The following is a 26,886-nucleotide window of genomic DNA, read 5'->3' on the forward strand; positions in this document are numbered from 1 at the left end:
GTCTGGGAAGAGGGGTGTGATGAATGCAATATTCTATAAGCTGCTAAAAAAAAAAATCATGTGTACCATGGCTATGTATTACTGTCATTTGTATTTGTGAGACAGTCTTTGAGGACTGTTGTTTCTGCTGAGTGCCGTTCCTGGGACACAGTTTTAAATGCACAAATATTGGTATTTTAAATTTGCTTAATGTACCAGTTATGCCACAGACCAATATGCCTCCAAGTTCCAGAAATACAAGGATGTATCATTTACCCTTGTGATTCATCCTACCCGCTTCCCTAAGAAGAGCATGACCTGTGTTTTATTGATGTGAATTTTGATGTAGTTAAAGTTTATTATGTCTGTAGAAGGGAAGAATGTGGGCAGACTGATGACTTTCCTGCATCACTTGGACAGCCAGTCACCCTACAGTGACTCTGATCGAATCCCACATTTGGGTTTCTACTCTTTATCTACCTGTCTTTATCTTAGTCACAGTCCCTATTTTACTGACACTTTGCCGTGTTGGACTTTCTCTTTATCTACAAAGTAGATTCTTATACACATTTGATAATCAAATTATTTATGTAATAAAAAACACAAATATATATTTACCTGTAAGCTGTAGGTTGTAGAGCTACTTTGTGAATGGTCAAGTTGTGAATGTTGTTTTGCACGCGAGAGTCCTTGGTTTGTTTCTTGAATGAATGTATTTTACTAGCCTTGCTTAATCCATTAGCGAACTTATATATTGCTGCATTTCAATGTTTTAAATTCTAAATGTTTTTAAGCAGTTTCACTGAGAAGACGTAACATTCTTTACTGTTTACCTGTTACTTTCTTTTAAGTGCCATTTATGCTAAATCATGAAGGAAAATGCCTCACCGAGTGTGTAACAAGTCTGTGCAGTGAATGCTTCATATTTTGTTAAGTGTACTAACAGATGCAGAGGATCATCTTTTTTACATCTTTGTGTTCATGTTACAGTGCCTAATAATTCTAAATGCCTTAGTGTATCTGCAGAGGTTTATGGTACCTGGTTTTTCTAAAGCTTTCAGGTTGCCTTTGTTCCTTTCTGTGCTTGGTCCTGCATAGCTCTGTGTTGATAAGTCTTTGTATGAGTTCAAATGACAATAAAAAGGAATAAAACACATGGAAAGATAAAATTCTTTAATTCTGTCTGTGGTTCCAGTTACCAATCAGGTCGGGAATGCGTGGAATGAGTCTTGACCACATACACGCCAAGTCAAGACTCGTGCTTTTAACTATTGAACGTCTAGCCCAGGATCATATGACATCCTAATCCACAGAAACTGAAAAGAAATACCATGTGGTTAAATTTTATTCACAGATTTTCTTCATCTCTGTGATTTTAGTTCCAACATAGCCCTGGAAAGATAAAATTCTCTCCAGCTTTATGTTAATCAGAAAAGTAGATATTGCAGGAACCAATGTGTTGACTTTAGTCACTATTTGTCTACATTTCCTAATGTCACCCTTTTTAACTGAGTAGTCCAAAATCAGTCAAATCCACAGTAATCTGTCATACAAAGTCAAGGAAAAAAACTATATTTGGGAATCTACTCTTGTTGGGTTCAGTTAGGATCGTAAGGAGACTGGCAGTGGTAACTCAACTTAAAGAAGGAATATCCCTCCACTCAGAATGAGACACTGACAACAACTTAAAGGGAGAAAAGTGATTTGAGTGTATTCAACATTTAAATGCTCCAAAACATAGACATGAACAAAACATTTAGACCATTTCAAACATGTAAATGTCAACAATGTACAACATATCACTTAAAGTGTCCATAAATATATTAGGTAGGCTGTCCTTTTCAGTTCAGTGCACTTAGTATTCAGTGTTCTTAGTAAGTGTTAATTGTCTTTAGTCACAGTTTTGCTTTTTTGATGTTAAGTGGAATCAGATCTGACCCAAAAAAAAGAAAAAAGTAACAACATAAAGTGTCCTGAGATCTCAGAAAAAAACGTTAATCCAAAAAAAATTGCAAATCGTTGTATCCTACCACCCTCCAAGGAAACAGGTGGCCTTCAGATTGAGAACGTCCTTTCTAGGCACCTCCAGTGGCATCCAGTCCTTAGATGGCACCGCTCGGTCCTTGCAGCAGATTTCTACTACATAAAAAAAACCAGCCAGGATATTCTTCATAGAAAACATTAATTCCGTAGCGCAACACGTTACAGGACTGAATATCCACACAGCTTTGCGCATCTAGCTCCGTGCAGGCGGATGCAGTGAAAGAAAGTCACCACGCACGCGCTATGGTGCATTCACGGTACATGGGGAAAACTCAGCATTTAACAAAACAGTAACACTTCAAATTAGAATAAAAACAGAATACAATTGGCAATAAAATAACCATGGGTTACACTCTCCCCCTCTAAACGGCATGAGTCCCTTCATGCATCATAGACCAACTGGGGCCTGGTAAAGGTGACATGACAGTTTTGGAGAATGCAACGCCTAAGGTTTGGAAAAAGGAGCTAATAGCCAAGGTCAGTGGCTCTCCTAACTCATCATAAGTGAATTTCTGAGGTGGGCGTCTTTCTCTGTCAGAGCGCCTCAACCTCACTGGTTCTGTAGCACCAGCATCAGTACTAACAGCATCATCATTAATGACTGCAGGCTCTGGTGGAGTGAGATCTGCATCAGTCATGGTAGGTGTCAAGTTGGGTTCGGGAATGTCAATCACAACATGGTCTGAAGACCTCGCATCGGAAGGAACATAGTCCACATGACTTGTGTTAGAGACTTCAGGTTGTGTCAAGGTAGGTTTTCCAATATCAGGTAAGGACGTTTCCGGTACAGCAGTGTCAGGGGATGATACAGGGGGATGACTGTCCAATTGCTGTTGGGCTTTAGGATGAGCTGACTCAGTTTGAATGTAAGGGCCTTTTGTGATGATTTGTGGATTCCATGTGCCAAAACATAATTCCTCTTCATCACTCATCTCATCACTGTACTCTCCTCCATTATCCTTGTCGTTGCCTTTTGTGCAGTTTGGTTTACTCCTGGTCCTCATTTTCCTTTGATTCCCATTTTGAGAGTCCGATCCAACCTGATCTTCAACAGGTAAGAACCCGCAAGGGAGAAGCAAATCCCTGTGCAATGTACGCTGGGGGCCGTCTCCGTTTTCCGGTTTGACAACATACACTGGGCTGTCTTTGACCCGTTTGACAACAATGTGAATATTTTGTTCCCAACGGTTAGCAAGTTTGTGCTTCCCTCTAACATTCACGTTCCTTACTAAAACTCTGTCACCTGGAAACAGTTCTGCAGCTTTGATCTTTTTATCAAACCTCATTTTATTCTTCTCACCCATCTTTTGTGAATGTTCGCTGGCAAGGGTGTAACTCTCTTGGAGGTTTTGGCGAAGGCCTTTAACATAGTCAGAGTAAGACTTTGGACTGGTTTTGTCCGGGTGAGTACCAAGGACAAGATCAATAGGCAACCTCGGCTGTCTGCCGAACATAAGTTCGTATGGACAGTACCCTGTTGTGTCATTTCGTGTACAGTTGTAGGCATGTGTTAATGGCCTAACAAAGTCTCTCCAATGGTACTTGTCTTTGTCCTCCAGTGTGCCTAACATGTCTAAGAGAGTCCTATTGTACCTTTCCACCGGGTTTCCTCGTGGATGATAGGGCGTTGTGCGAATTTTGCTTGTCCCAATCAATGTGCAGAGCTCTTTCACAAGCTTAGATTCAAAATCTCTGCCTTGGTCACTAAGCAGACGGCTAGGGATGCCATAGGGGATGATAAGGTGATCCCAAAGAGCCCTGGCTATTGTCTTAGCCTTTTGATCTTTTGTCGGGACCGCAACTGCAAATTTTGTGAAATGGTCCGTCAATACTAACACATTTCTGGTGTCTCGACTATCGGGCTCAATACACAAGTAATCAATGCACACTAGCTCAAGAGGGTAAGTTGCCTGGATATTCTGTAGTAGAGCAGCCTTTTGGGGAAGGGCCTTCCTCATGAGACAACGTGAGCATTTCTTACACTTCTCTTCAATAGACTGAGCCATTCGTGGCCAGTAGAACCTTGCCCGAGCGAGATGTAAGGCACGCTCAACCCCGAGGTGACCAACCTCGTCATGTACACCTTTCAGGGCTCTGTCGCGGTACTTTTGGGGCAGTACTAACTGGTACACAAGGGAATCTCTGTCATTGAATTTCCTGTAAAGCACGCCATTACTGAGCTCGAGTTTGTTCCATTGTTTCAGAAGGAGTTTAACATCTGACGATTCAAGATTTGCTTCTTTGGGGCTGGGTTTCAAGCCTCTTCTCAACAGGGCTATAACACGAGCGAGAGAAGGATCATCCTTTTGTGCAGCGCACCAATCAGCATCTGTCATTGAGGGTAAGATGTCTTCTCCATAAGCCTCAGTGACTGAGCTGGGGTCAATAGCAAGACTCTCGACAACTGAGAGGGTTTCTGAATGGCATGACACTGAGTGACGCTGACACAAGGCAGAAAACGTTTCATGGTCAAGATTGTTTTGCATGTTAATGAGACGTTCTTTCATATCATCAATGCGAGCTTTTTCTTTGACAAATGCCTCATCTTCATGAGGAGGCTCTTGGGGCCGCCGTGACAACCCATCAGCATCTTTGTTTGCTTGACCTGCCCTGTACTTAATATTGAAATTGTAAGTAGACAAGGCAGCCAGCCACCTGTGTCCTGCCGCATCTAATTTTGCAGTTGTCAAAACATAAGTTAGCGGGTTATTGTCGGTCAGGACTGTGAAGCTAGAACCGTAAAGGTAGTCATTGAACTTTTCACACACAGCCCACTTGAGGGCTAAGAATTCAAGTTTGTGTGTGGGATAGTTCTGTTCACTCTTAGAAAGCCCCCTGCTAGCGTAAGCAACTGCTCTCAGCCTCCCCTCTTGCTCCTGATAGAGCGCAGCTCCCAACCCATCCCGACAAGCATCCGTGTGCAATACATAGGGGAGTTGAGGGTTGGCAAAAGCAAGAATTGGTGCAGAAGTCAGCTTTTCGATTATTGTTCGGAAGGAGGTTTCACACTCATGAGTCCATTGTTCCCCGAGAGGCTGAGTGGGACTGTAAGAAAGTCTGGGTGGTTCTCTCTTGTAAATCTTGCCTCTCTTCTTCGGTGGCCGGTAGCCGGCAGTGAGACGATTCAACGGTTTGGCTATCTTGGAGTACCCTTCAACGAAACGTCTATAGTATCCAGCGAAGCCTAAAAAACATTTAAGCTCTTTGAAATTGGATGGGCGCGGCCAACATTTCAGAGCAGAGATCTTTTCAGGATCGGTGTGGACTCCGTGAGCATCCACAACATGCCCTAAATACTTCACAGATGTTTTGAAGAAGTGGCATTTTCTGGGGATAATTTAAGACCGTAGTCTCTCAAGCGACTAAGAACTTTCATTAGCCTGGATTCGTGCTCTTCCAATGTGTCTGAGAACACAATCAGGTCGTCTAAAAAGACAAGCACTTCGGTGAGGTGGAGATCACCCACACACTTCTCCATCAGGCGTTGGAAGGTGCTTGGGGCATTTGTAACACCCTGTGGCATCCTATTAAATTCATAGAAGCCAAGAGGACACACAAAAGCTGTCTTAGGCTTGTCCTCCTCGGCTACCTCCACCTGATAGTAACCGGACTTAAGGTCCATGACCGAAAACCATTTAGCTCCACTCAGAGCTGTGAATGTCTCCTCAATATTTGGCAGGGCATATGCATCTCGAATAGTTCTTAGATTTAGTCTACGGTAATCTATGCATAGCCTTATCGAGCCATTCTTTTTCCTTACCAATACAATTGGTGAGGCGAAAGGACTTTGTGACTCTCGAATGATGCCCGCATCCAGTAATTCTCTTAGATGTTGTTTGACAGCTTCTCTGTCACTTGGGTGTATGGGCCTTGGCCGCTCTTTGAAAGGCGTTTCATTGTTCAATTTGATTTGGTGCTTCACAGCTGTGGTGTGGCCATGGGACATGTCATCGAGAGCAAAAACTTCAGGGATGGATCTCAGTTTTCCCAGAATTCGCTCTTTCCATTGCTCTGGGATGGGAGAATCATCAAGGTTGAATGTGAGGTTGTCACTGTCTGGTTCATTTTGACTTGGAGGATTCAGAGTTTGACTCGATGCTAGTGGGGAAACGTGTTGAGCTGCACAAGCTTGAGCGACAATGCTATTTGACTGCAACGTAACAGCATGTTCACTAACATTGTGTACAATGACAGGCACTTTACTGCTGGAATTAAAAGGAATGTCTACTAAAGCCGATTCAAGAAGCAATCCACCTGGTAACTTGTATTGCTCATGCGGCTCAAGGACAAAACTTGTGTTCTGGTTGTTCTTTCTTAACCTCACATTTCCCATTAGGCATTGTTTGTGTCTTGCAGGGATTGTCACTGCCCCTTTGCTATGCAACATGACAGGGCAGGAATGAGTATCATTTCTTTGTACTTGGGCAACATGTTGAAGGATCGTTGCAAACTGCTTAGAGTGTAGCTTACGAATGAACTTGGGACCATCTTGATGTACTAACTGTCCATAAACCCGTAAAAGCACATTTGTCCCTATCAACAGCGGAATTCTACTGTTAAAGTGACACTCAGGAACAACAAGGGCCAAAACAGCTAATTGTTGCTCTTTGCCTGCAATATTTTCGGGAAATGTAATGCAAGTCTGAACATATCCCAAGTATGGCACGTTTTGCCCTCCTGCTCCTTCAATTTCAAGAAGAGCATGTATTGGCTGGATGGGAAGGTGGGAAAGGTGCATCTTGTGAAAAGACTCAGAAATGGTCGTAACCTGTGAGCCTGAGTCCATTATGGATTCACAGGGTACCCCGTCAACAAGTACTGAGGCTGCACAGCGTGGGCCTATGAGGCCTTGAGGGAAGAGGAAGTTAGGATCTAGGCTGCCTATGGGATGAATGGGTTCTGTGATTTGCACTTCAGGACCACAAGCTAATGTCTCGGGACTGGGGAAATCAAGGGTTTCAGCTCCTGGGTGTCCCACGACAGGAGCTGCCACTAGTTTAAAGCAAACGGGGCTGTGGCCTGTCGTGCAGCAAAATCAGCCTGTTTCTTTCTCAACTCTGCATGCTTTTCTCGGACAAGTGTAGGATTAGCGTCATTTGTGCAGCTTACTGCAATATGATTGTCTACCCCACACTTAAAGCAAAACCATGCCCTAGGTGTGCCAGGAACTTTAGCAAATGTCTGTGAGTTTCTGGTGTTGACAGCTAGAGAATTTTTGGGCTCATATTTCTCAGGTTTGGTTGAATGTCTTTGGCTTTGGACAAGCATTTGGACTTGTTTGGTCAACTCGGCTATTTGACTTTCAAGCTTGGCAGTTTCATTTGGTTTTGGGTTCACAGATTTGGATTTAGTGCTTACAAGAGGTTCAGTACTTGGGGTGGTGCTCCTTGGCCTTTGAGTTAAAGTTAACTGTTCAACTTGCTTTGTGAGTTCATTGACTTTTTGTTCGAGTTTCACAGCTTCACTGTCGGTTGGAGTAGGAGTCGCAAGTGGCGCTTGGCCAAGGGTGGGCATACTAAAAACCGAGTGTGCATGTGCAGCAGCTTTTGTTGCACCCAAATGTTTCTTCATGCGGTCCAACTTGGCGAAACGACGCTCTTCCTCAGTCCTTAACATGAGGAGAAGCTCCGAAAATGAGGGTGGAAAGCTCTTTTTTGCTTCAAGCTGGAGACTTACTATCAAGCTTTGGTCCCAGCAACCTCTAATGAATTGCTTAAGAAGCAGTTCATTTACATTTGTAGGAGGGGCTCCCCCTCTAGAAATGACTCGTGTGAGAAGGCTGTGAAGACGGTTCAAGAAGGCAGATGGGTTTTCTCCGCTGTTTTGATTCGAGCCAAGAAAGGCAGTGTAAAGCTCTTCACCGTCCTCAACAACTCCAAAGGCTGAATCAAGCTGAGTGACATAAGTGCTTGGTGTCGCAGTGACCCCCAGAGGCTTTACAATTTCAGATGCAGGGCTAAGTAAGCTCTCAAGTATCTTCCTCACTTTGAGGGCATCAGTCAGAAAAGGGTCACTGAGTAGAAGATCGACTTGGGTACGCCATGTCTCATAGTCGACTTCACCGTTGGGCCGTGGAAGTCGGCCTGAGAAGGTACGTATCTTAGCATGAGCAAGGGGTGCGTGACTTGGCTCATTACGAATAACATGTTCAACCACTACTTTCTGAATATGCGAAGGGTTGTAGATGCTCTCGTCTACATGTACTGGACCAGCAAAAGTGTCAGTATGTGGGCTGAAAGCACTTGTGGGTTCTACGGGTTCACTTGAATCAGTATTGGGAATGATGTCAGCTGTCGTATTAACGTTATGGTCAACGGGTGACTGTGTCTCAGTCTGGGGGGTAGGGCTGGCCTGCAACTCGCCTTGGAAAATACTGAGGAAGCCTGCCCTCCCACTGCCCCCCATAAACTCAAGTTCCTTCAGGTATCTACGGGCCACTTCCTTGCCCATTTCTTCTTGGGTGATATCTCTGATGGTTTTGGAAACCCATTTCACTGTAGGGTCTACAGGGCTGACAACTTCCCCTAAGGTGGAAGGGTCTATCTTTAAGATAGCCTGTTCAGACTCATACACTATAAGTGTTCTGCCTTCGGGCTGATGTGGCTCATCAGGGACCCTGACAATGTTAGAGATCTTACCATTGACTTCAAAAACATTAGTTATATCATGTTCACTACGATGTCTTTCAATACCTGTAATAAGCAGGGTTTTCTGGCTATCAACTCTAAAGCGTTCACAAAGGTCAAGTGCCATTTTCGAAAATAAAAGTATCACTCAGTGTGTCATATGAGTTGGAGGTAAAACCACTATGCCAATCTCCTGGCTGGCTCGCCACTAGTTGTCACCCTTTTTAACTGAGTAGTCCAAAATCAGTCAAATCCACAGTAATCTGTCATACAAAGTCAAGGAAAAAAACTATATTTGGGAATCTACTCTTGTTGGGTTCAGTTAGGATCGTAAGGAGACTGGCAGTGGTAACTCAACTTAAAGAAGGAATATCCCTCCACTCAGAATGAGACACTGACAACAACTTAAAGGGAGAAAAGTGATTTGAGTGTATTCAACATTTAAATGCTCCAAAACATAGACATGAACAAAACATTTAGACCATTTCAAACATGTAAATGTCAACAATGTACAACATATCACTTAAAGTGTCCATAAATATATTAGGTAGGCTGTCCTTTTCAGTTCAGTGCACTTAGTATTCAGTGTTCTTAGTAAGTGTTAATTGTCTTTAGTCACAGTTTTGCTTTTTTGATGTTAAGTGGAATCAGATCTGACCCAAAAAAAAGAAAAAAGTAACAACATAAAGTGTCCTGAGATCTCAGAAAAAAACGTTAATCCAAAAAAAATTGCAAATCGTTGTATCCTACCACCCTCCAAGGAAACAGGTGGCCTTCAGATTGAGAACGTCCTTTCTAGGCACCTCCAGTGGCATCCAGTCCTTAGATGGCACCGCTCGGTCCTTGCAGCAGATTTCTACTACATAAAAAAAACCAGCCAGGATATTCTTCATAGAAAACATTAATTCCGTAGCGCAACACGTTACAGGACTGAATATCCACACAGCTTTGCGCATCTAGCTCCGTGCAGGCGGATGCAGTGAAAGAAAGTCACCACGCACGCGCTATGGTGCATTCACGGTACATGGGGAAAACTCAGCATTTAACAAAACAGTAACACTTCAAATTAGAATAAAAACAGAATACAATTGGCAATAAAATAACCATGGGTTACACTAAGGCAAAGTTGTTTTGTTTGCTTTTTTTAAACTAAGAAGCAGAACAAAACAAAGATTACACTTTTCCCCCATTTATTACAATAACTCTGTTTTTCATGTTGGAAAGTAATAAAAAGGTTAAAATTATACTTATACAATGCTTTTCTAAAGCTGTTCCTTTATGCTTCAAATGACAAAAAACAGGCTAAAGATCTGACTCACACATAGCTGTATTTTATTGAGGAACGTCTCAGTTATTTAATGGCTTTATGGTTGTCTTCTGTATTTGGTTTTGTGTTGATTGGGTGGATTTTATAGTTTGACGTATTTCCTATTGGTGAGGAACTGTAAAGATTGCAATTGGGATACCTATAAACGTAGCCACTGTTATAATATAGTAGATAAATAGTTTGGGAATTTAGACAGAACAAACACAGCAGGCCTTCAGATAGGCGGCTAATACAGGTGGGAGAATGACGTTTTATCTACTTATTCCTACTTGAAAAAAGCCCTGGGCCCTATTTCAGGAAGCCGGTTTAGTGCAAACTTTGAGTAAGTATACCCTGAGTTAACGAAAACTCTGGGTTTTCGGTTTCACAAAGCGAGTTTAGATTAATCCTGAGTGAGTTACTATGACGACACACTCCGTGAAGCTAACCTGCCCCCTAGCAGGTTTACTTCAACTAACCCTGACTTTCTCCGCCTCTTTGTCGGAAACCTGACTGTAGGAAGTGTCAGACATGGCGTGCTCCTTCCTTGAAGAGCCAGTAGATGTTGAAGCCCAAATTCTCCGCAGAGCTCCCCGCCGGGAGAGAGTGATTAGAACGCGTTCGGACATTTTATCATTTCCTGATGATTTCCTGTGTGAACGTTACCGTTTTTCAGCACAATCTATAATTTATTTGAATAACATCCTCAGGCCTAATATTGCTCATGTGACACATCGCGGACATTCTCTCAGTTCTGTACATATTATTTGTATTGCACTTCGGTTTTTTGCAAACGGGAGCTTTCTGTATAATATTGGTGACGCTGAGCACGTTTCCAAGGCTACCGTCTGTCGGGCAGTCAGGAATGTTACAGTTGCACTGAAACGTCTCCTGTACTCGTTTGTGGTGTTCCCCGGTCATAGACCCACAAGATTTATCAAAGAGGGATGCCACAAAATTGCAGGTATCAGGATGAACAAAACTTAATTCATGATGTGGTGATACTTGAACTACTACTTAAATTTTACATTTATTCTCACGGTTCCCAGGCGTGATTGGCTGTACAGATGGCACTCACATTCCAATCATTGCTCCTTCAGTAAATGAAGGAGACTATGTGAACAGGAAGTCTTTCCACAGCATTAATGTGCAGGTACATAGCTCCCTGTAGCATTTCAAACTAACAAATTATTTCATTATAGTAATGGATGCTAATTTGTGTTCTCTGCACTGTGAAGATCATATGTGATGCTGCCAACATTATCACAAATGTGGAAGCCAACTGCTCAGCCTCTGTGAGTGGTGGTGGTGGACGACCTCCACCTGTTTTTCGGGCCTCCGCTTTTTTTTCTATTGGCTATAACGGGTCACATTTGAGCACACAGAGTAAGCAAATATGTACTTGTAATGTGCTCAGATAATTTCAATAAGTGCTTACAGAGGGGAAATTAATGTAGCCTCTAACTGCAATTGGTTTACAAACAGACCAAGCACTATGGCTCATAATACAATTACACCTTACCTGTTTGGACTATATTTTTATATTTCATTTTTACTTGCTGCCAGGAACGTTTGGGGCCTGTTGGGTTGCACCTGCGCTCACATCACATCACAAAATAAAATGTATGAAATAAAAAATAAAATAAAATGTAATAAAATAACGTGTTAAATGGGTGGAAATCCCTAGATCAATGTTTAAATTAACACTCACGCATTGACTCTGTCGGCTATGTTTTGCCATGCATGCTCCCTTTCTTTTGCAGCTGTGGCTGTGTTACTTTTTTCCGCGGAATTTGCATGTTATCGGCATATGCTGCCATCAGAATTTCGGCCTCAAGCGCTGTAAAATACATTGACCGCGCCTTCTTTCCCTCCGTCTCCATGGTGACTCGCTTAATCTGTGCTCCACTAATCAGGGCTTTATGTATCCTCGTGTGCGCGTTTAACTTGGGGTTAAAGCAACTCCGCGTTGACTGAACTAATTGTTATCAGCCTTTCTGAAACAGAATATTCCGAGTTGGACAGTTCGGGGTTACTCAACCCTGAGTATCGTTTTTCACTCTGAGTTTTCTAAACCGGCTTCCTGAAATAGGGCCCTGTTCTTCAAATTAAAAGTCACCAGCAGTGAAAGAAGAAAAAGAAAAGTTTTTTCGGGGACAAACGGTGTTATTTAAATGGGCCAACATCGTCCCCTGTTGGCCAGGCTGCGAGTTGGTAAGCAAGTCGTTGCTAGGTGGATCAAAGCAGTCTCTGATTGGCTTTTGCCTTCAAACTTAGCCAATCAGCGTTACGTTTGGAGCACGGTTCCTTCTTGTTGTGAAGCGTCTAGATACAAGGAAACTGCAAGCAGCCATCCTTGTTGAATTTAGTTAGCTTACGCATTTTCCTTTCTCGGCGAATTATAATTTCTGATTTAATTGTAAAACTGTTTTATTGAAAGAATACTTCGCAAAAGCATTAAATAACATTAACCTATATAGTAGACGGCAACTGTAAAACGTATTTCCAGTATGTTAAGATTTAGCTTTAGGAGGGAGAAAGACAAGGAGTTTGTAAGTTTCCATTCTTTTATGATAGATATTAACCTTTTGTAGTTTGTCTTATTATTTTTGTGTTTTTTAAGGCTTTACTTATGGTTAATTAATAATAGTAGGAGTTCTTTGTTTTCAAAAATACTTCCGCTAACTCTTGGTAATGAGTATTTAATTGGTGGTATTGCCTATTTTTTAAGCTAGAGTTTGTATAAATGGTGAATTGAGGGTTTTTTGTGCACTAGCGATTGCTCTAGCATTACTTAGTAAAATTTGAGGATAAATATTGGTGCTGTTGTGCCTTCATTACGCTCATCACTGGTCGTCAGGTGGTCATACTGTGATTCTGTAATAAATCCCTTTACCCTTCCCCTGCTGTTCACCCTGCACAACATCTGTGTTGTTTTGTTTTTGTTTGTCCCCCCCCCCCCCCTCAATTTGGTGTCATTTTATATAAACCCTCCTGAAGCGTTGTGTCTGTATGTCCCTCTAACTCTTCTCTCTGTGTTGCGTAGAAGCATATAGCTCATGGTTTGATCCCTGCTGCCTCCATTGCTCCCAAACCAGCCGTACCTCGTACCCCTCCCCCTCGCAGCCCAAACCCTTCACCTGAGAGACCCAGGTACCTAACACTTTCTGTTTATCGCCCATAACCTCCAACAGCCTTTCATGTTTCATGTTTCTACTAAACTGTCATTTAATCCACACTTTCATGTTTGCTATGAGCTTGTTAGAGGCTATTTATCGAAATGTTGATTATTTCCACCGTATTTGAGGTTATGTTCTGTCCTTCCGCAAGCTGGGCTTTATTTGTTTTTCTATCTGTTATTACAAAGAACGTTAACAAGCAAAATATCATGAGACTTTGTGTAGCAATAGATCATGTGTAAAGAAAAAAACATTAAATTTTAGTGCAGGTCCAAGTCATTTTAATTAAATTGAAAACTAGAGCACTGGCTTTGGTTAATGATCTGCTCTGCTTGTGCCGTTGTTGTTGTCATAAATGATGCATTTATTGATAATTGTCATCATCCAAACTCTATAAATAAAGTCAAAAATTGTAGAGTGACTTCAAATTTGCATGCGATGCTTTCCATGCATTTCATTTACTTTTCTGTTACACATAGTGTCTCATAAAGTATGTGTTTCTATCTACAGGTCAGCTTTAGCAGCAGCCATTTTATCATCCTCACTCACTGGACAGACATGGGCCATACCTCCTGCCCGGCTGATGTCTTTATCCGAGAGTGGTCAATCAGAATCCTTCACATCTGAGCCAAACATCAGCACAGCACTTTACACAAGGTAGCCATCATATGGGAAAGGCAACAGTATTATGTCAAGATTTGTGTCATCACCAGTGTGTCAGAAAAATAAAATTCATTTTCTCTGGCAGGAGTTTTAAGAGAAAAAAACTGTTCATAAAAGTGGCTGTATTAGTTTGTGCCTCTACTAAGATACATCTAACTGTCTTCTGCTGTTATCTTACATGCTTAACTTCCTCAGAGACAGATGGTCAGAAGATTTGGTTAGCCGGCCACGTCTGTCCTCTCCTGACCAGTCAGAGGGGGAGTTGGAAGACAAGGAACAGGAAGTGGTGGATGAAGAGGATGGGGAGGAACATGTCTACCACACTCTGGACCGAAGGCAGAATTCTTCACTCACCGAATCTGTCTATGCTCTGCCACTAAAAACTAAGGTGAGGAGCTGCAGAAAGAGCTTGTATTATGTGCATGAAGGTTTCTCAGTAGATTGTTCCATGCTTCTAATACAGATCGCATAAAATACCTGTAAGAGGTGATTAGTGGTTATAAGACTAGAGGCTAAATGGGTGGCTGTGTATTTATTAGGTGTAACCCTAATAGTGGCATGTGTTACATTTAGGTGAGGCAGTTCCAGGTGTCTCTTCCAGAAGACAAGAACTCTCAGAATAACTTTAATCTTGATTCATCCTAAAATGGGAAACTTCTCGGTTCCAGAGCATCTAATCAGAATAAGTTCAGCCACCGCTGAGAATATTTGCAGAGCTAAATATGTCTGTGTAATAAAAAAAAAAGCCATCATCAGATGTCATGATTCACTATGGCAACAGGTTAAATAGAGCAGAGCCTCCATTTTAACGCAGAGTAGTTATGAATATGTGTGCCAATGCAAAATATGACATTTATCTTTAAATGGTGAGTGATGAAAGAAATAAGTAAGCTTTATTTTTATTTATTATTTTGGTTATTTTGTTGATTACTCATTCATATTTTTCTAAAGATGATCAAACTAAAATCCAGCCGATATCTCTACATATATTACAATAATTATTTCGATATATTTATTCATCAGTTATCTGACGTCTGTCTTAATCTGTAACAGCTGAATAAGAGTTCTTAGATTGGATTTATTTATTTATTTATTTATTTTTTACATGCAAATTTTGCCCAATTTTCCCAGCTCTGTAATTTGGAAATGTTTAAATATTTCAACATTAAGTGTTGTCAAAACACATTTAAACAATCTTCAAAATGTATCCAAAACCTCACTTTAAACTCCATTTAGTTCACCTTCAGGATCACTACAGTCATTCTCACTGAGACATTTATAAATCTCCAACATGATGCCAATTATGACAGCAATTTTCAGTCTTGGCTGGTCACCATGTAACAGTTGACTGGTAATTACTTATTATTTTGTGCATCTAAAGGGTCAGCCCATGAGGTTTATTTAATGGGAGGTTGGAGTGTTGGCATGTATTTAATGAGTGTTACTACTCCTAAATAGGTTTTCCTTGAGTCTGTGGTATTTTGGTATTGTAATCCCAGTCTGATCCAGTAGGAGGCACAGTTGTACTCAGAATCGATACTTTGTTTCTTTTTAATGCTGTGCTATGGTTGTCACTAAAACTATCAGCTGTGATTCAGCTCAGTAGCCATATATACGGACTTGGCTTATAGCATCTGCAGATATCCTTTCAGTTTTTCTTAGTAAATGTTGGTGGTTTTTTTGTTTTTGTTTCCTTCTATCAAACAGTTTTCTCTGTTGTACATTTGGCATTTAATTTATGTATCTACATGGTTAAATCCTGAATCCCCCCTTTTTTCTCCACTACAAAATGTTACCGTGTTTGTCTGTGGTGCTCTTACAATCCAGGTGGTGAGTTCTTGCACTTCTGCAAATTGCCTGAAAATTGCCTTAAAAAGCTGTTATTGTGATTTATGGTAGTCACTGATCACAGTACATTAGTAATGGGAAGTTTTTCACAGTCTTGCTTTATCTGCACACAGTTAATTCTATTCTGTGGTGTACAGTTTATCTGTAAAATTGCCTTGTGAGTTCTCTTCTTAATTCGGTCTGTGGCACTATGCCAAATGTCTCCTTTTATAGATCCCTGAGAAAATGTTATATTATGTTGTTGTTCTTCTACTTGGATAGCTAACCTGTAAAGGTCCCAATGGTCTCTCCCTGTCAACTATCTTTCCAGGCTATGGCAGTGTCTGAATCTCTCAGTTATGACAGCCACAAGTCAAAGTGATATAGGACATCATGGATCTATTGTGTCATAATCTAAGGCCAACAGACCTAGTATGGTGACTCATATGATATAGTAGTTTTACACAATGGTGTACCACCTCTAGGTCCAAAAAAACATCAGCCCGAACCCACATAAATCTACAGGATGGTCTTCACTTTCTGCTTTTTTTATGACTCAGGGTGAGAGTAAAGGTCACTGTGAGGACATTGTGCTTGTTTCTAAATATAGAAATGCAGTATATTTTTTTCCATCAACAATTGTGGAATTTATTGAATTTTTATCATGGTTGAGGTGTTAAAAATAAATTGTCTTCCAATTTTTCCTCATAATTCTGTTTCAGCTATATGTCTTCTCTACACTGAACTGACAAATGTAATTCATTCATGTTGTTTTGTAGGCTCTTTCAAACTGTACAATTTAATAAATACACTGATAAGATATTATCGGATACGTTTTGGCAAAGACCATAAATAAACTCCTCCAGGCTGCAGGGATTTATATATTTGTTTGAAAAGACTTACTATACTGACTCCCTCTTTATTTATTTTGACAGTCTGTCTTCAAGTCCTCTACACCCCTGCCAACTCAGACTTCTGGCAGAAGAGAGTCTTCACCAGGTACTGATTTTACAATAATGACAGATGGGTTAACATATTTCATAAGGAGAAGAACATCGTAGTAGTAGTAATAATGATAATGATAATACGAAGGACAATGCTCATGAAAGAATTGATCTGTGGTAAAAATTGACCTATGTATTTAAAATATGGCCTGTATATTGTAGAGCCCACTGAAAAAGATCAGAAATCAGCACTGATTTCCAGTTAGCTTTCTTCTAGTACATTTTCACACATCCAACACATAAATGCTTGAAAATAAAACTGTGTGTATTTTTATAAACAGATTTTTGTATATAGGTAGCAAATAGCAAACGCACATGCCCACAAATTTCAAACATTTTAGCTGATATAAAACAGCTGGTTGTGATCACTGATGTGAAAGACAGGTGGTAACATTGACAGTAATAGGTCTATCGAGTAATTGGAATGACTCTAATTATGAACAGCAAATCTGAAAATCTCTCCAACAACATGTAACTAAACATAAAGTTCTGTTATTGCTTTTGTGTATTGTTGGTGCTCTTCCAAAACAACGTGTAATAGAAATTCAAGACTATTGGCTTTTGGAGTCTTTTCTATGAAAAGCACTAGTAAAACAATTAAAGCCATGCAACCTGATATTAAAATCTTCTCCATCACATAGCCAAATTACCGGTACACCACACTCTTGACTCTATGTTAGAAAAGTACAGCTCTTATTCAACTGACATTTAGTTTCATAACAGCCATAAGGTAACCTCATATCATTAGAGCTAAATGGAAAGCCTCGTTAGAATTGTTATTAGCAGTGCTACCCTCAGGCTTTTGGTGGTGGTAAATTAAAATGTTCTGTCTGTTCCTAAAATGCTCCTACCTTAATAACTAAAGTGCAGACATAATATCTGTCTGATTCGCAAGGTAACACTTTCAGGCTTTGCAGAAATTACATTTTTACATAACCATTAGCTGATTGTGGTAAAAAGGGATTTTACTATAATAAAACCCTTAGAAATCAGCGCTCCTCTCGGTTTTGAATTCATTCAATGAATTTGTTCACATCACACAGATTTCACTGAGGAGACCAGTGGCCAATCCCCAGAACCCAAAGAGAAGAAAATGTCTGTGAGGAAGACTCTTGAAAATTGGAAAGATGATGTTCCAAGTAGGTGTAAATACTAAAGTAGCCTGTGTGTGTCTGCTTGGCATTTTTACATATAGATTTTTAATTTAAAAATTCATAAATGTATGTATATTAAGCATTAAAGGGTCACCCCACTGTTTGCCTTTCTCTTCATGTCCTGTAATCTACCCAATAAAGGGTGAAGGCATTCCAATATCTGTAAGTTAACATGTTAATGTTAATATTAACTGTAAAAAAAAATATCAGAGTAAAAACAAACCATTCAATTGGTCAGGTGAAATAAACATGTTAACAATGAAATATTTTAAGTTGCATGCATTTTATGTATGTATATTTAACATAGTATTGTAGATAATGTTCTATAATGATATTTGTGGTCATCAGTGCACATTGTGTTCTGATAAATGGCTTTAGCAGAACTCGATGTGAAATGCAACATGCCATGTAAAAGTACTATTTCTTCTCTACATCATTCTCTCCATGACATTGCTGTTTTGTTGTTTTTTTTATTCATGTAACAAGAGTTCCCACCTCAAATGAGAAATGTATTTTGAAATGGTTATAGCAGGCTGCCTGCTGCCTAGATATGTTACTAGATAAATGATAGTAACATAACTCATATAGTTATGTTACAGTTTTAGGATTTTTTTTCTGTTTGTGTCCATGTTTTCTATCTCTGCTGTAACAAAAAGCAGCACTAAATTTGTATTTTCAATACAGTACATACTTTCTGTTCATTTATACATTTTATTCTATTTTTGAAAAGTATTTTTGTTGCCTGTTTCAGCAACACCGACCATTTTCACTGCTGGTCACCCCATGCAAGCAAGCCAAGCCAAAAGCCCCAAAGACCTCCGTGAGCTTCCTCCAGAACCCAGCAATACATACAGTGAACTGCGGAAGAAGGTAGTGAGGGACCGTCGGGAAAAGAACACAAGGATGGTAGACAAAGAAAAGCTACTAGAGGAGAGACTGCAGCGCCTGGAACGGGAGATTAGTGACAGCAAAGCCTTCTCAAACCAGAGGTCCTCTGCAGGTAGAGTAGAGGAACCGCTGGAGAGATACTGTACAGAGGAACAATGTGGAGAAATTGAATGAAGGGAAGTAGGGAAAGTATATAGAAGTAACAGTGGAAGTAAAACAGATGCAAATGAGGCAGAAAGGAAAAGTAAGCAGAGAGTTACAGCGGATGGAGGAATTTACAAGTGTCAAAAGAGGGAGCTGGAGATAGTGCTAAGGGTAGAAATGGCACTGATCGTTGGACTCCACAGCATGTCCTCAGCATGAAGAGAAGAAGAGGGAGTAATGAAAAGAAACATGAAAGCACTTTGCTGATCTTTAGGCAGACCACATGTACTGTAGAGTCAAAACCCATGTTGAGGAATGACCTGAATGGGCTGTGTTGCATTGTAGTGTTGCATAGTTGCACACTCCTGAAAGATATAAATTATTGTCCTGATTTTGTAAAAATCACAAGCCCTCACATTTCACATTTTTTGCTTTAATTCAATGCTTTGGCATGTGGAAACTGGCTTAAAACTACTTATTAATCTGGAAAATTATTTGTAACCTGATATGCTTTGTTTGCAGGCAGCCAAGCAGAGCTGCAGAATTTGAGGCAACATGCTCAGGAGCTGGTTGATGAAAACGATGCCCTCAAACTGACAGTTCACCGTCTGAATGTGGAGCTGAGCCACTACCAGGCGCGGTTCAGACCACTGTCCAAAGAAGAGGTATAACAAGCTCAAGACATGAATATGACAAGAGACTACTTCAGTGAAGGATAAGGGGCTAATTGAGAATTAATGAACTATAGGTATTTCTAAAAAATATATATATATGGGTCAGTTTAAACTTTTCATGAATAAGATGCAATGCAACCTCAGGGTTTGCTTGAAAGAAATTTGAGAAATTGTATTGTGAATATTACCAATCAGCTCAGTTACGAACAGCTGTTCCTATTAGGGAGTTGTACAGAGAAAAAAATTCAGTCTGTCTCACTCCTACCTTACCAAATTTAACTTAAATCAGGTATATGTGTTTGTTGGGTCTGTGTTTCCACAAGCCCCGCTGGTTTAGAGACTTATTCATCATGAAGAAAACAAGACAGTCAGCGATCGATCGATTTACTTTCAAGGGAGGCCTCATTGTTATCTGCCACAAAATGACCCCTTTTATTGGGAAAACAGTTCATATAATACACATCACAGCAAAAGCACCACCCACGTAAAACCCCCAAATGGTTACAACGACAAGGCACTATGCGTGTGTATGTGTAAACATCTGTATGCATGTGAGAATGTGTGTGTGTGTGGCCTCCTGCTGACCAAAAGGGTCATAAAAGCAGGAAGCAACATCACAAGAAACAGATCTTCCAGATAGGATGTATCTGCAAAAAAACACTACATCCCCCCCAGAACCTCGAGAGGTTGGGGAGGGGGATAAAAGAATTCCTTTCTTAACAGAGTTAAAACAATGTAGAGATGGTAAGCATAAAAATGACAACATTTAACAATTCACTCTAACAGTGTTCTCCTGTATTATCTTCATTTACTCTTAGACTTATTTTCTTAGATTCTGTAGAAAATCTAATGGCAGTACATCTCCTTATTTTCAAAGCTTCATAACTGAGCTTTTAAGATACACATCCACCTTTGATCCAAAACCCTGCTGAGTGAAGTAAGGTTTTATTTTTGTCAGTCCTTCCCTCTGATTTGTTGAACCAAAAGAGTTTTTTGTTACTGTCTGTGGCGGTCTCTCTGGTACAGTCTGTCCAGATTATTGTAGGTTTAGCGCTGCAGGAGAAAGCCAGCCTTTGGTTTTAATCATGACTACCTCATGCTGTGTTTTCACACCAGGGGATCTCCTGCTCTCATCACTGCCTCTGTGGCTGCATGTCTCTGCAAAGGCTCATTACTAACAAGTGAAGTGTGGCTGGAAAGAAAGAGATAAAGGAAAATGCATTTTACAGTGAAGTAACACAGTTATAAGAGATTGGATGAGTCATAATCAGTTTAATTGGTTCAGTTAAAAGGATCTGCTTCCATATTAAATAATCTATAGCAAACCTTGAGTGGGTCTCCTCTTTTTTGCTGTAGGAGGCATTTTGCTGGTAAGTTAGAAGTTCATAGGATCAGTACAGATCAATACAAAGTTGCTCTGATTGATTATCTTTATCCTATAACATGTCCTAACTGATGAGTGTTCTTCCAGCAAGACATTGCCACCATTCAAAGGGCATGAGGTAACACTCAATGATTTGATGTGTATGAGCCAAATGAACACCTAAATTAAATTTTAGAGTGTCATGGAAACAGGTCCATCTTTAAAACACCAAATAAAGGGACATCTTTGGAAGAATGGTGTTCCATTCCTCTATTGGAGCAGCTTAGCTCTTAGTCAGAGTAACTACTCTTGTGTAGTTATTGATGCTACACTAGATTCCAACACTCTATTGGCCCATTTTGATATATTCAACTTATCCATGTAAAGGACTAAACTGTAGTGATGGGATAAAAGCCCAACTTCATTTTCTTTCTTTCTATGTCACTCCTTACTCATCTAGCACTCCAAAGTCAGTGGCTTACCAAACACGGGGTCTCCTCCTCCATGGCTGGTAAGTATAAATATATAACACTACAGTACATTTCTGGCTTGACTGTAGGCTGACCTTTTAGCAAGTTAATAATCTGATTTCACTAATCAATACATATAGTGTCGCTGGCTAATCTAATAGGCAAGTCATTTCGTAAAATAAATTGACTGGTCAATCGATTACTATGGTTGATTTTTTCAGTATCCCATGAAATTGAAGAAAAATGTGAAATTGCAGATTTTCAGTCTGCTGACAGTTGGTCTGGTAGCACGGTTAATCACAACCAAAGCTCACTAAAATTTGCACAGGTAAGAGACTGGGCATTTTCTTTTAAATGAGTATATCTGAATGCCACATTGTCCAGTATCTGTCCACCCTAACAAGATCATAAAGCCCATTTGCACCAGGTATTATTACTGTCACTGTCTGATTGAAAACAAACTTTTCCTGTGTGGCGTAATCTCTAGCAAGGCAAAAGATTCATGGCACTCATGTTATGTCTAGTTTAAACTATTTCTCTTTGTCCCTTTTATGTAGGTCGACATGAAGTATTTATCTCCTCTACTGCTGGCTTATGAAGACAGAATGAATGAGAAAGATGCCATTCTGCAAACCACTGAGGTAAAGTGGTGAAATTTGTGTGAGTTTTAATGAATCATCTTTCATATTTTCTTTTTGGAGAATTTGTGAGGTTATTTCAGAGGTGGGGGTTGTTAAGTACTATTTGATGTGCCAACTTGTATTTATGTGGTTCATGGGTTGAAAACCTGCAGTACACTCAGTAGATAGAATGCATTAGTCAAGGTGCTCCCAGGATCTTATTAGATGAGGTAAACATTTAGTCATGCAAACAACAGAAGTCAAAATAAAATCATATTTTGTTCTAGTGGTAATTATTGTCTTTTTAATAAATATTTGGGTCTTTTAAAGGTAGCTATATAATACATCCTTCCTTTGGAATTAATAAACAAGTAAAAAGTAAAAACATTCTGTTTAATATGCTGCAAAAGGTTGCGATTGAGCAGGTTTCTGTGTCCTGAGGCGATCCAGTTCCAGCATAAAAGGACTTGGAACAGTTTCACAGGGGGAGGTGAGACCAGACTTAGTGGGTATAACACTAACAGGACAGCTGGTGTGCTCAGGCAGTCTCAGTGAAGGATGGTATCTCCCCAGGGGGACCTTTAAGCCTTGGCTTAGAGGTGGTAGTAGAGCAGAAGATGCATTTATTTTGTGTTTTTCTTTATGGCCTTGAAATCATTAGTTTTTGTGTATTTGTCTGCTACAGGAAAACATGAAAAAGTTGCATTTTCAATTAGAGGAAGTCATTAAAGAAAATGAGAAACTCCATGATGAAATTACCAAGACCGGAGCGGTCAATCAGAAAGACTGGTAAGAAAAAATGCACGGCTTTGTGTATGTGGGTTATTTCAACACTGTATGAACTTGATTTGCCGTCATCATTCATTCATCTGATCTTGTAATGAAAATTAAATGTCTTTTTTCTTTATCCATTGCTAGATGATAGATGCAATTAAGAAAATGAAAGAAGCTAAACCTTTGTTTCCTTTGGTACACCCCTGCTGCTGGTATTCTGTCTTTCATAATCATTCTAGCATAGAATGCTGCTGACACTGACTGAAACTAACTCTGAGAAGTTAGATAATTGCACTGCCTTTATGTAAACTATCAGGGATTTTAGAGTTGTTAACCTCTTCATGTATCTCAATCTAATATATAAGGGATTACTTAAGTACTAGGAATACATGTTGATGCTCAGTACATTTGTATACGTATAGACTTAGTCTTTATTTCAAGTGCTCTTGTGAAAAGTATAAATACTTCATGATACTAGATGTCCAATTCATTCAAAGGCCAACACTTGTAGGCAATCATATTAACTCATTTATTTGTATTCAGTAGACTCATCAAGTTGTTAATATGTTTCTTCTTAGAAAGACTAACTTGCAGGAGTAGAAAAGTATATGTTATCTTACAAGGATTACAGAATTTATGTAAGATTTGTTTCTTGGAAAGATAGCTTAATCTCTGTAAAGGCTAATGTAGCATGTAGCAAAGCTATTTATAGTATTTTTGTGTCTGTTTGTTAAATTAGCAAGTTTTGTGATGTGCTGATTTAGCATTGATAATATCTCACTCTCCTGCTTTCTTTCTTTCTGCAGTTATCAAATTCAACAACAGGCCGTTCTGGTTTTGCAGGAGAACCAGGATCTCATCAATCAACTCGAGGAGCAGCATGCTGAGGCCAAGGCCACTCACAGCAGACATAACACTGAAGGTATTTTCTGAAACACTGAAAGACCAAAAAAAAAATTAAAAAGATGAAATAAATTCTTCCACAAGCATTTACACTAAAATCTTTAAAATGATGCATGCATTTCAGAATTACGTCTGTTTTTTTTGTTTAAAAAAATGTTTTTAGGTCTTTTTTGATAGGGATAAATGAGGAAATACAGAATATAACACAGAATACGCAGAAAAAGTCTAAATGTCTACTTTTGGTGTTGGCCGTGTCCCTTTGAAGGTCGTAGATTCGAACGTTAACGCAGTAGATGTTTCTTTTTGGATTCAGGTATATAATGCAAACTTTCATTTTTGTTGGCTCTTTGACCTAGCTAACACAAAGATGCATTGTTAGACATAGGAAAAGCTTAAAAAAAGCAACAGCTTGTTTAAAAGAGCCTTTCACAACATTAACAATGTAACAAATCGTTGCCAGAATGAGCCCCGCCCTAAGAATATACATCTCGTCATGTGTCTCAGTCTAATATGGATGTGATTTATTGAGTAGTAGTCATACGTGTTGATGCTCAACGCATTTTTATAAATAGGATACCATTAAACTTCATTTTGAGTTGTTTTCACCTACTGGGTGATACCTAAGGTTTTTTCCATATTATTTTTGGTTTCATAATACATACTTTCCTTTCTGTTGGCCCCGTGATCTAGCCAACAAAGAAACACAAAGACCCATTGTTAAACATAGGGAAAGATCACTTTTTAAAAGTCTTTCACAACGTTAACAGATCTTCATTTTCCATTTCGGGTGAGCCCCACCTCAAGAATATGCAACTTAAAAACGTACACACTCGCAATTTCACGGCCTTTTTTGTAAACATGTTAAATTCAGAAAAGATTACTCAAAAAGACTCAAGTGACATACAAGGAGAATACATACAAGAAAACATGAAAATACATTTTGAGCACTAAAGGCATTTAGCCTAATGTACATTTACTGGGCTCGCTTCCCTATTTCGTTTTTTTATTTTCCTTTTTATTCATTTTCTTCTGTTTAATACTCTCTTTTTTTCTTATCTCTTTCTTGTTTCTTTAGTGGCAAAAGTGTCTAAGAAACTGATGTTATTAGAAGTGGAAAACCAGCGTTTGGAAGGGGACCTGGAAGAAAGCAGGAGGGAGGTGCAGAAAAATAAGAAGGAGCTTCAAGTTCTGCAGGCCCGCCTAAAGGATGCAGTCACCTGGGACGAACACTGCAGCATTGCTGGAAAACTGAGAAGGTACCCTTCTAATCTCACGTTATTAAACAAAACTGAATACTTAAGTATTAAAGCTGCTCTGTTATTTCAAAGAGAAAACAAGAAACTGTAGACTGAACAATTTATCTTCACAAGCATTGACCATTCTTGCTCTATGTTGGGTAAGGGTGTTGAGAAAGCTTTGTTTATTATTATTTCAGTTGATTTGTAGCACAGATAAGTAGACAAAACAAGAACTACAACAAGAGTAGCACCTGAAGCACTGCAGTTTTAAGTGCAACAGAAAAGTCAAATGGGATTTAATGAATAAATGTACGTGGTCAGGTATTGTCATAGCCCCTGGGATTTAAAATACAACTCATGTTTACACAAATGAATCAAAAATAAATTGCATAAGCATGAAATAACAGGACTATTACATTTAAAACAAATATCAGTAGGCTATATTTTGGAGTTTTAATTGCAGATTGTGACACGTGCTGTGACATAATTCTATGAACTCTTCTCTTCACTCTCAGACAACTGGAGCAGCATGAGAGCAGAAGTAAGGGTGAAATTGACAAACTGCTTCTGAGAGTATCTAACCTCCAGGAGGAGAACAGGATTCTAGCTCTGGACAAAGCCCAGCTAACTGCAAAAACAAGGGCAATGGAGGCTGAGCTGGAGCTCTCCAGGCAATCCAACAGGTAGTAAATATTTAGTGTTCTTTGTTTGCTGTTATCACATACATGAAACCTGGTATACAGCAGTGAGACACAGTTCTTGGAAGGTTTTCAGCATTGCTTGAGCCATTAAAACAAAAGAATGTTATGATTACTATAACAGCATGTGGAACCAATTCCATTTTCAATATATTAAAATACTTTTGTGCAAAGAATATGCAGCATCTGGATATGTTGAGAAACAAACTGCCATAAAAACTGGTACATGGATGTTTAACAAGAGTAAAATCAGTGTAAACTATTTATTGTTTATAATTGGGACAGCTTGCTTTTAAAAAAACAAACACTCATGATAACTTGAAATTGAAGCAGTCTGATAATGTGCTAGACTCCTGCACATCCACTGAGCTCTGTGTTAAGGTTTTTTTAAATAAAAAAATCCAACCTATATAAAGTAATATGGAAGAAGTCCACTTAGTAAGTGTTATGCACATGACTTTCATGTGGGAAAATGTGGTTCATATCCTATGTGAGGATCAGTGCCAACAAGCTCGTCTGATGGGAGACAGGAGAACTTTCTATTTTCATATAATCACTTTATTAATTTAATTATTATTAATTTATTTTTTTCTTTTCTAGATTTCTGTCCAACATTGTAGCTGGTGATTCATTCTTTTGTCCTGTTTGTCTAATGTTTTGACACCTAGTATAATTATAATTAATTAACTGTAGGGATTGCAAGGGATTGCAGCTGTACTTAAATATGTTCTGGTCTGGAGCCTTCGTTTCCCAGTAGATTTGTGCTGAGATTAATGTGAACTCTTTCAATATGAAGTGTGAAGTCTGTCAAAAGGTGTTTAATAACCAACATTTCCCCCCACCTTGTGCAGATGGCATGATCTCAAGTATCATCCAGCTAACCTATTGTCCTTCTTCTTATTCAACCCTTCTATCTGCTGCTTTCCCTTTTCTTAACCCCTGCTTATTTTTCTTTACCATGTTTTCACCAAACCTCCCTTTCGCACTCCATTCTCGTGCCCCCATACTTTCTCTTTCTCTCTTTTCTGTGTTTTTGGTCCTCTTTTAATACTCTTTAATCAATTCCCTTCCTCACTCGCCTATCTTTCCATCAATTAGGAAGGCTGAAAGAAGAATGAGTATGTTGAAGCAACAAAAGGAAGAGTGTGTGTTAAAGGAGGAAAAGACACGGCACTACCTGGGAGCTGTCATTTCTGTGGCAGAACACATTTCCCAGGAGAGAGACCAACTATTACACATGGTACTACTGATGCTACTGTAAAAAGATTTTGTACCACATGTGACACTGAATAGATGCACAAACATGAGGGTCTTGAAACTTTCCTTTGATAAA

At 39.5% G+C, this 26,886-nt stretch overlaps 1 protein-coding gene across 2 annotated transcripts in view; it reads left to right on the forward strand.

The window, feature by feature from the left end:
* Positions 1-12,464: 12,464 nt before the first annotated feature.
* Positions 12,465-26,886, forward strand: part of cep89 (centrosomal protein 89) — a 55,737-nt gene continuing 41,315 nt past the window's right edge. The window contains exons 1-15 of one of the 2 annotated variants that reach the window (XM_085351792.1): positions 12,465-12,506; positions 13,001-13,107; positions 13,644-13,790; positions 13,992-14,184; positions 16,559-16,622; positions 17,671-17,766; positions 18,533-18,781; positions 19,336-19,478; positions 21,311-21,361; positions 21,878-21,961; positions 22,626-22,729; positions 23,521-23,636; positions 24,693-24,873; positions 25,371-25,538; positions 26,652-26,793. In XM_085351792.1, coding sequence (XP_085207918.1) covers positions 12,465-12,506; positions 13,001-13,107; positions 13,644-13,790; positions 13,992-14,184; positions 16,559-16,622; positions 17,671-17,766; positions 18,533-18,781; positions 19,336-19,478; positions 21,311-21,361; positions 21,878-21,961; positions 22,626-22,729; positions 23,521-23,636; positions 24,693-24,873; positions 25,371-25,538; positions 26,652-26,793 — 1,887 coding nt within the window. Of the gene's footprint in view, positions 12,507-13,000; positions 13,108-13,643; positions 13,791-13,991; positions 14,185-16,558; positions 16,623-17,670; positions 17,773-18,532; positions 18,782-19,335; positions 19,479-21,310; positions 21,362-21,877; positions 21,962-22,625; positions 22,730-23,520; positions 23,637-24,692; positions 24,874-25,370; positions 25,539-26,651; positions 26,794-26,886 lie in introns of both variants that reach the window. The other variant, XM_085351800.1, reaches the window with a different exon arrangement.

The sequence above is a fragment of the Diplotaxodon limnothrissa genome, linkage group LG1 (assembly GCF_057381915.1).
Source record: "Diplotaxodon limnothrissa isolate DT_005_m linkage group LG1, D_limnothrissa_male_GT1.1, whole genome shotgun sequence".
NCBI lineage: Eukaryota > Metazoa > Chordata > Actinopteri > Cichliformes > Cichlidae > Diplotaxodon > Diplotaxodon limnothrissa.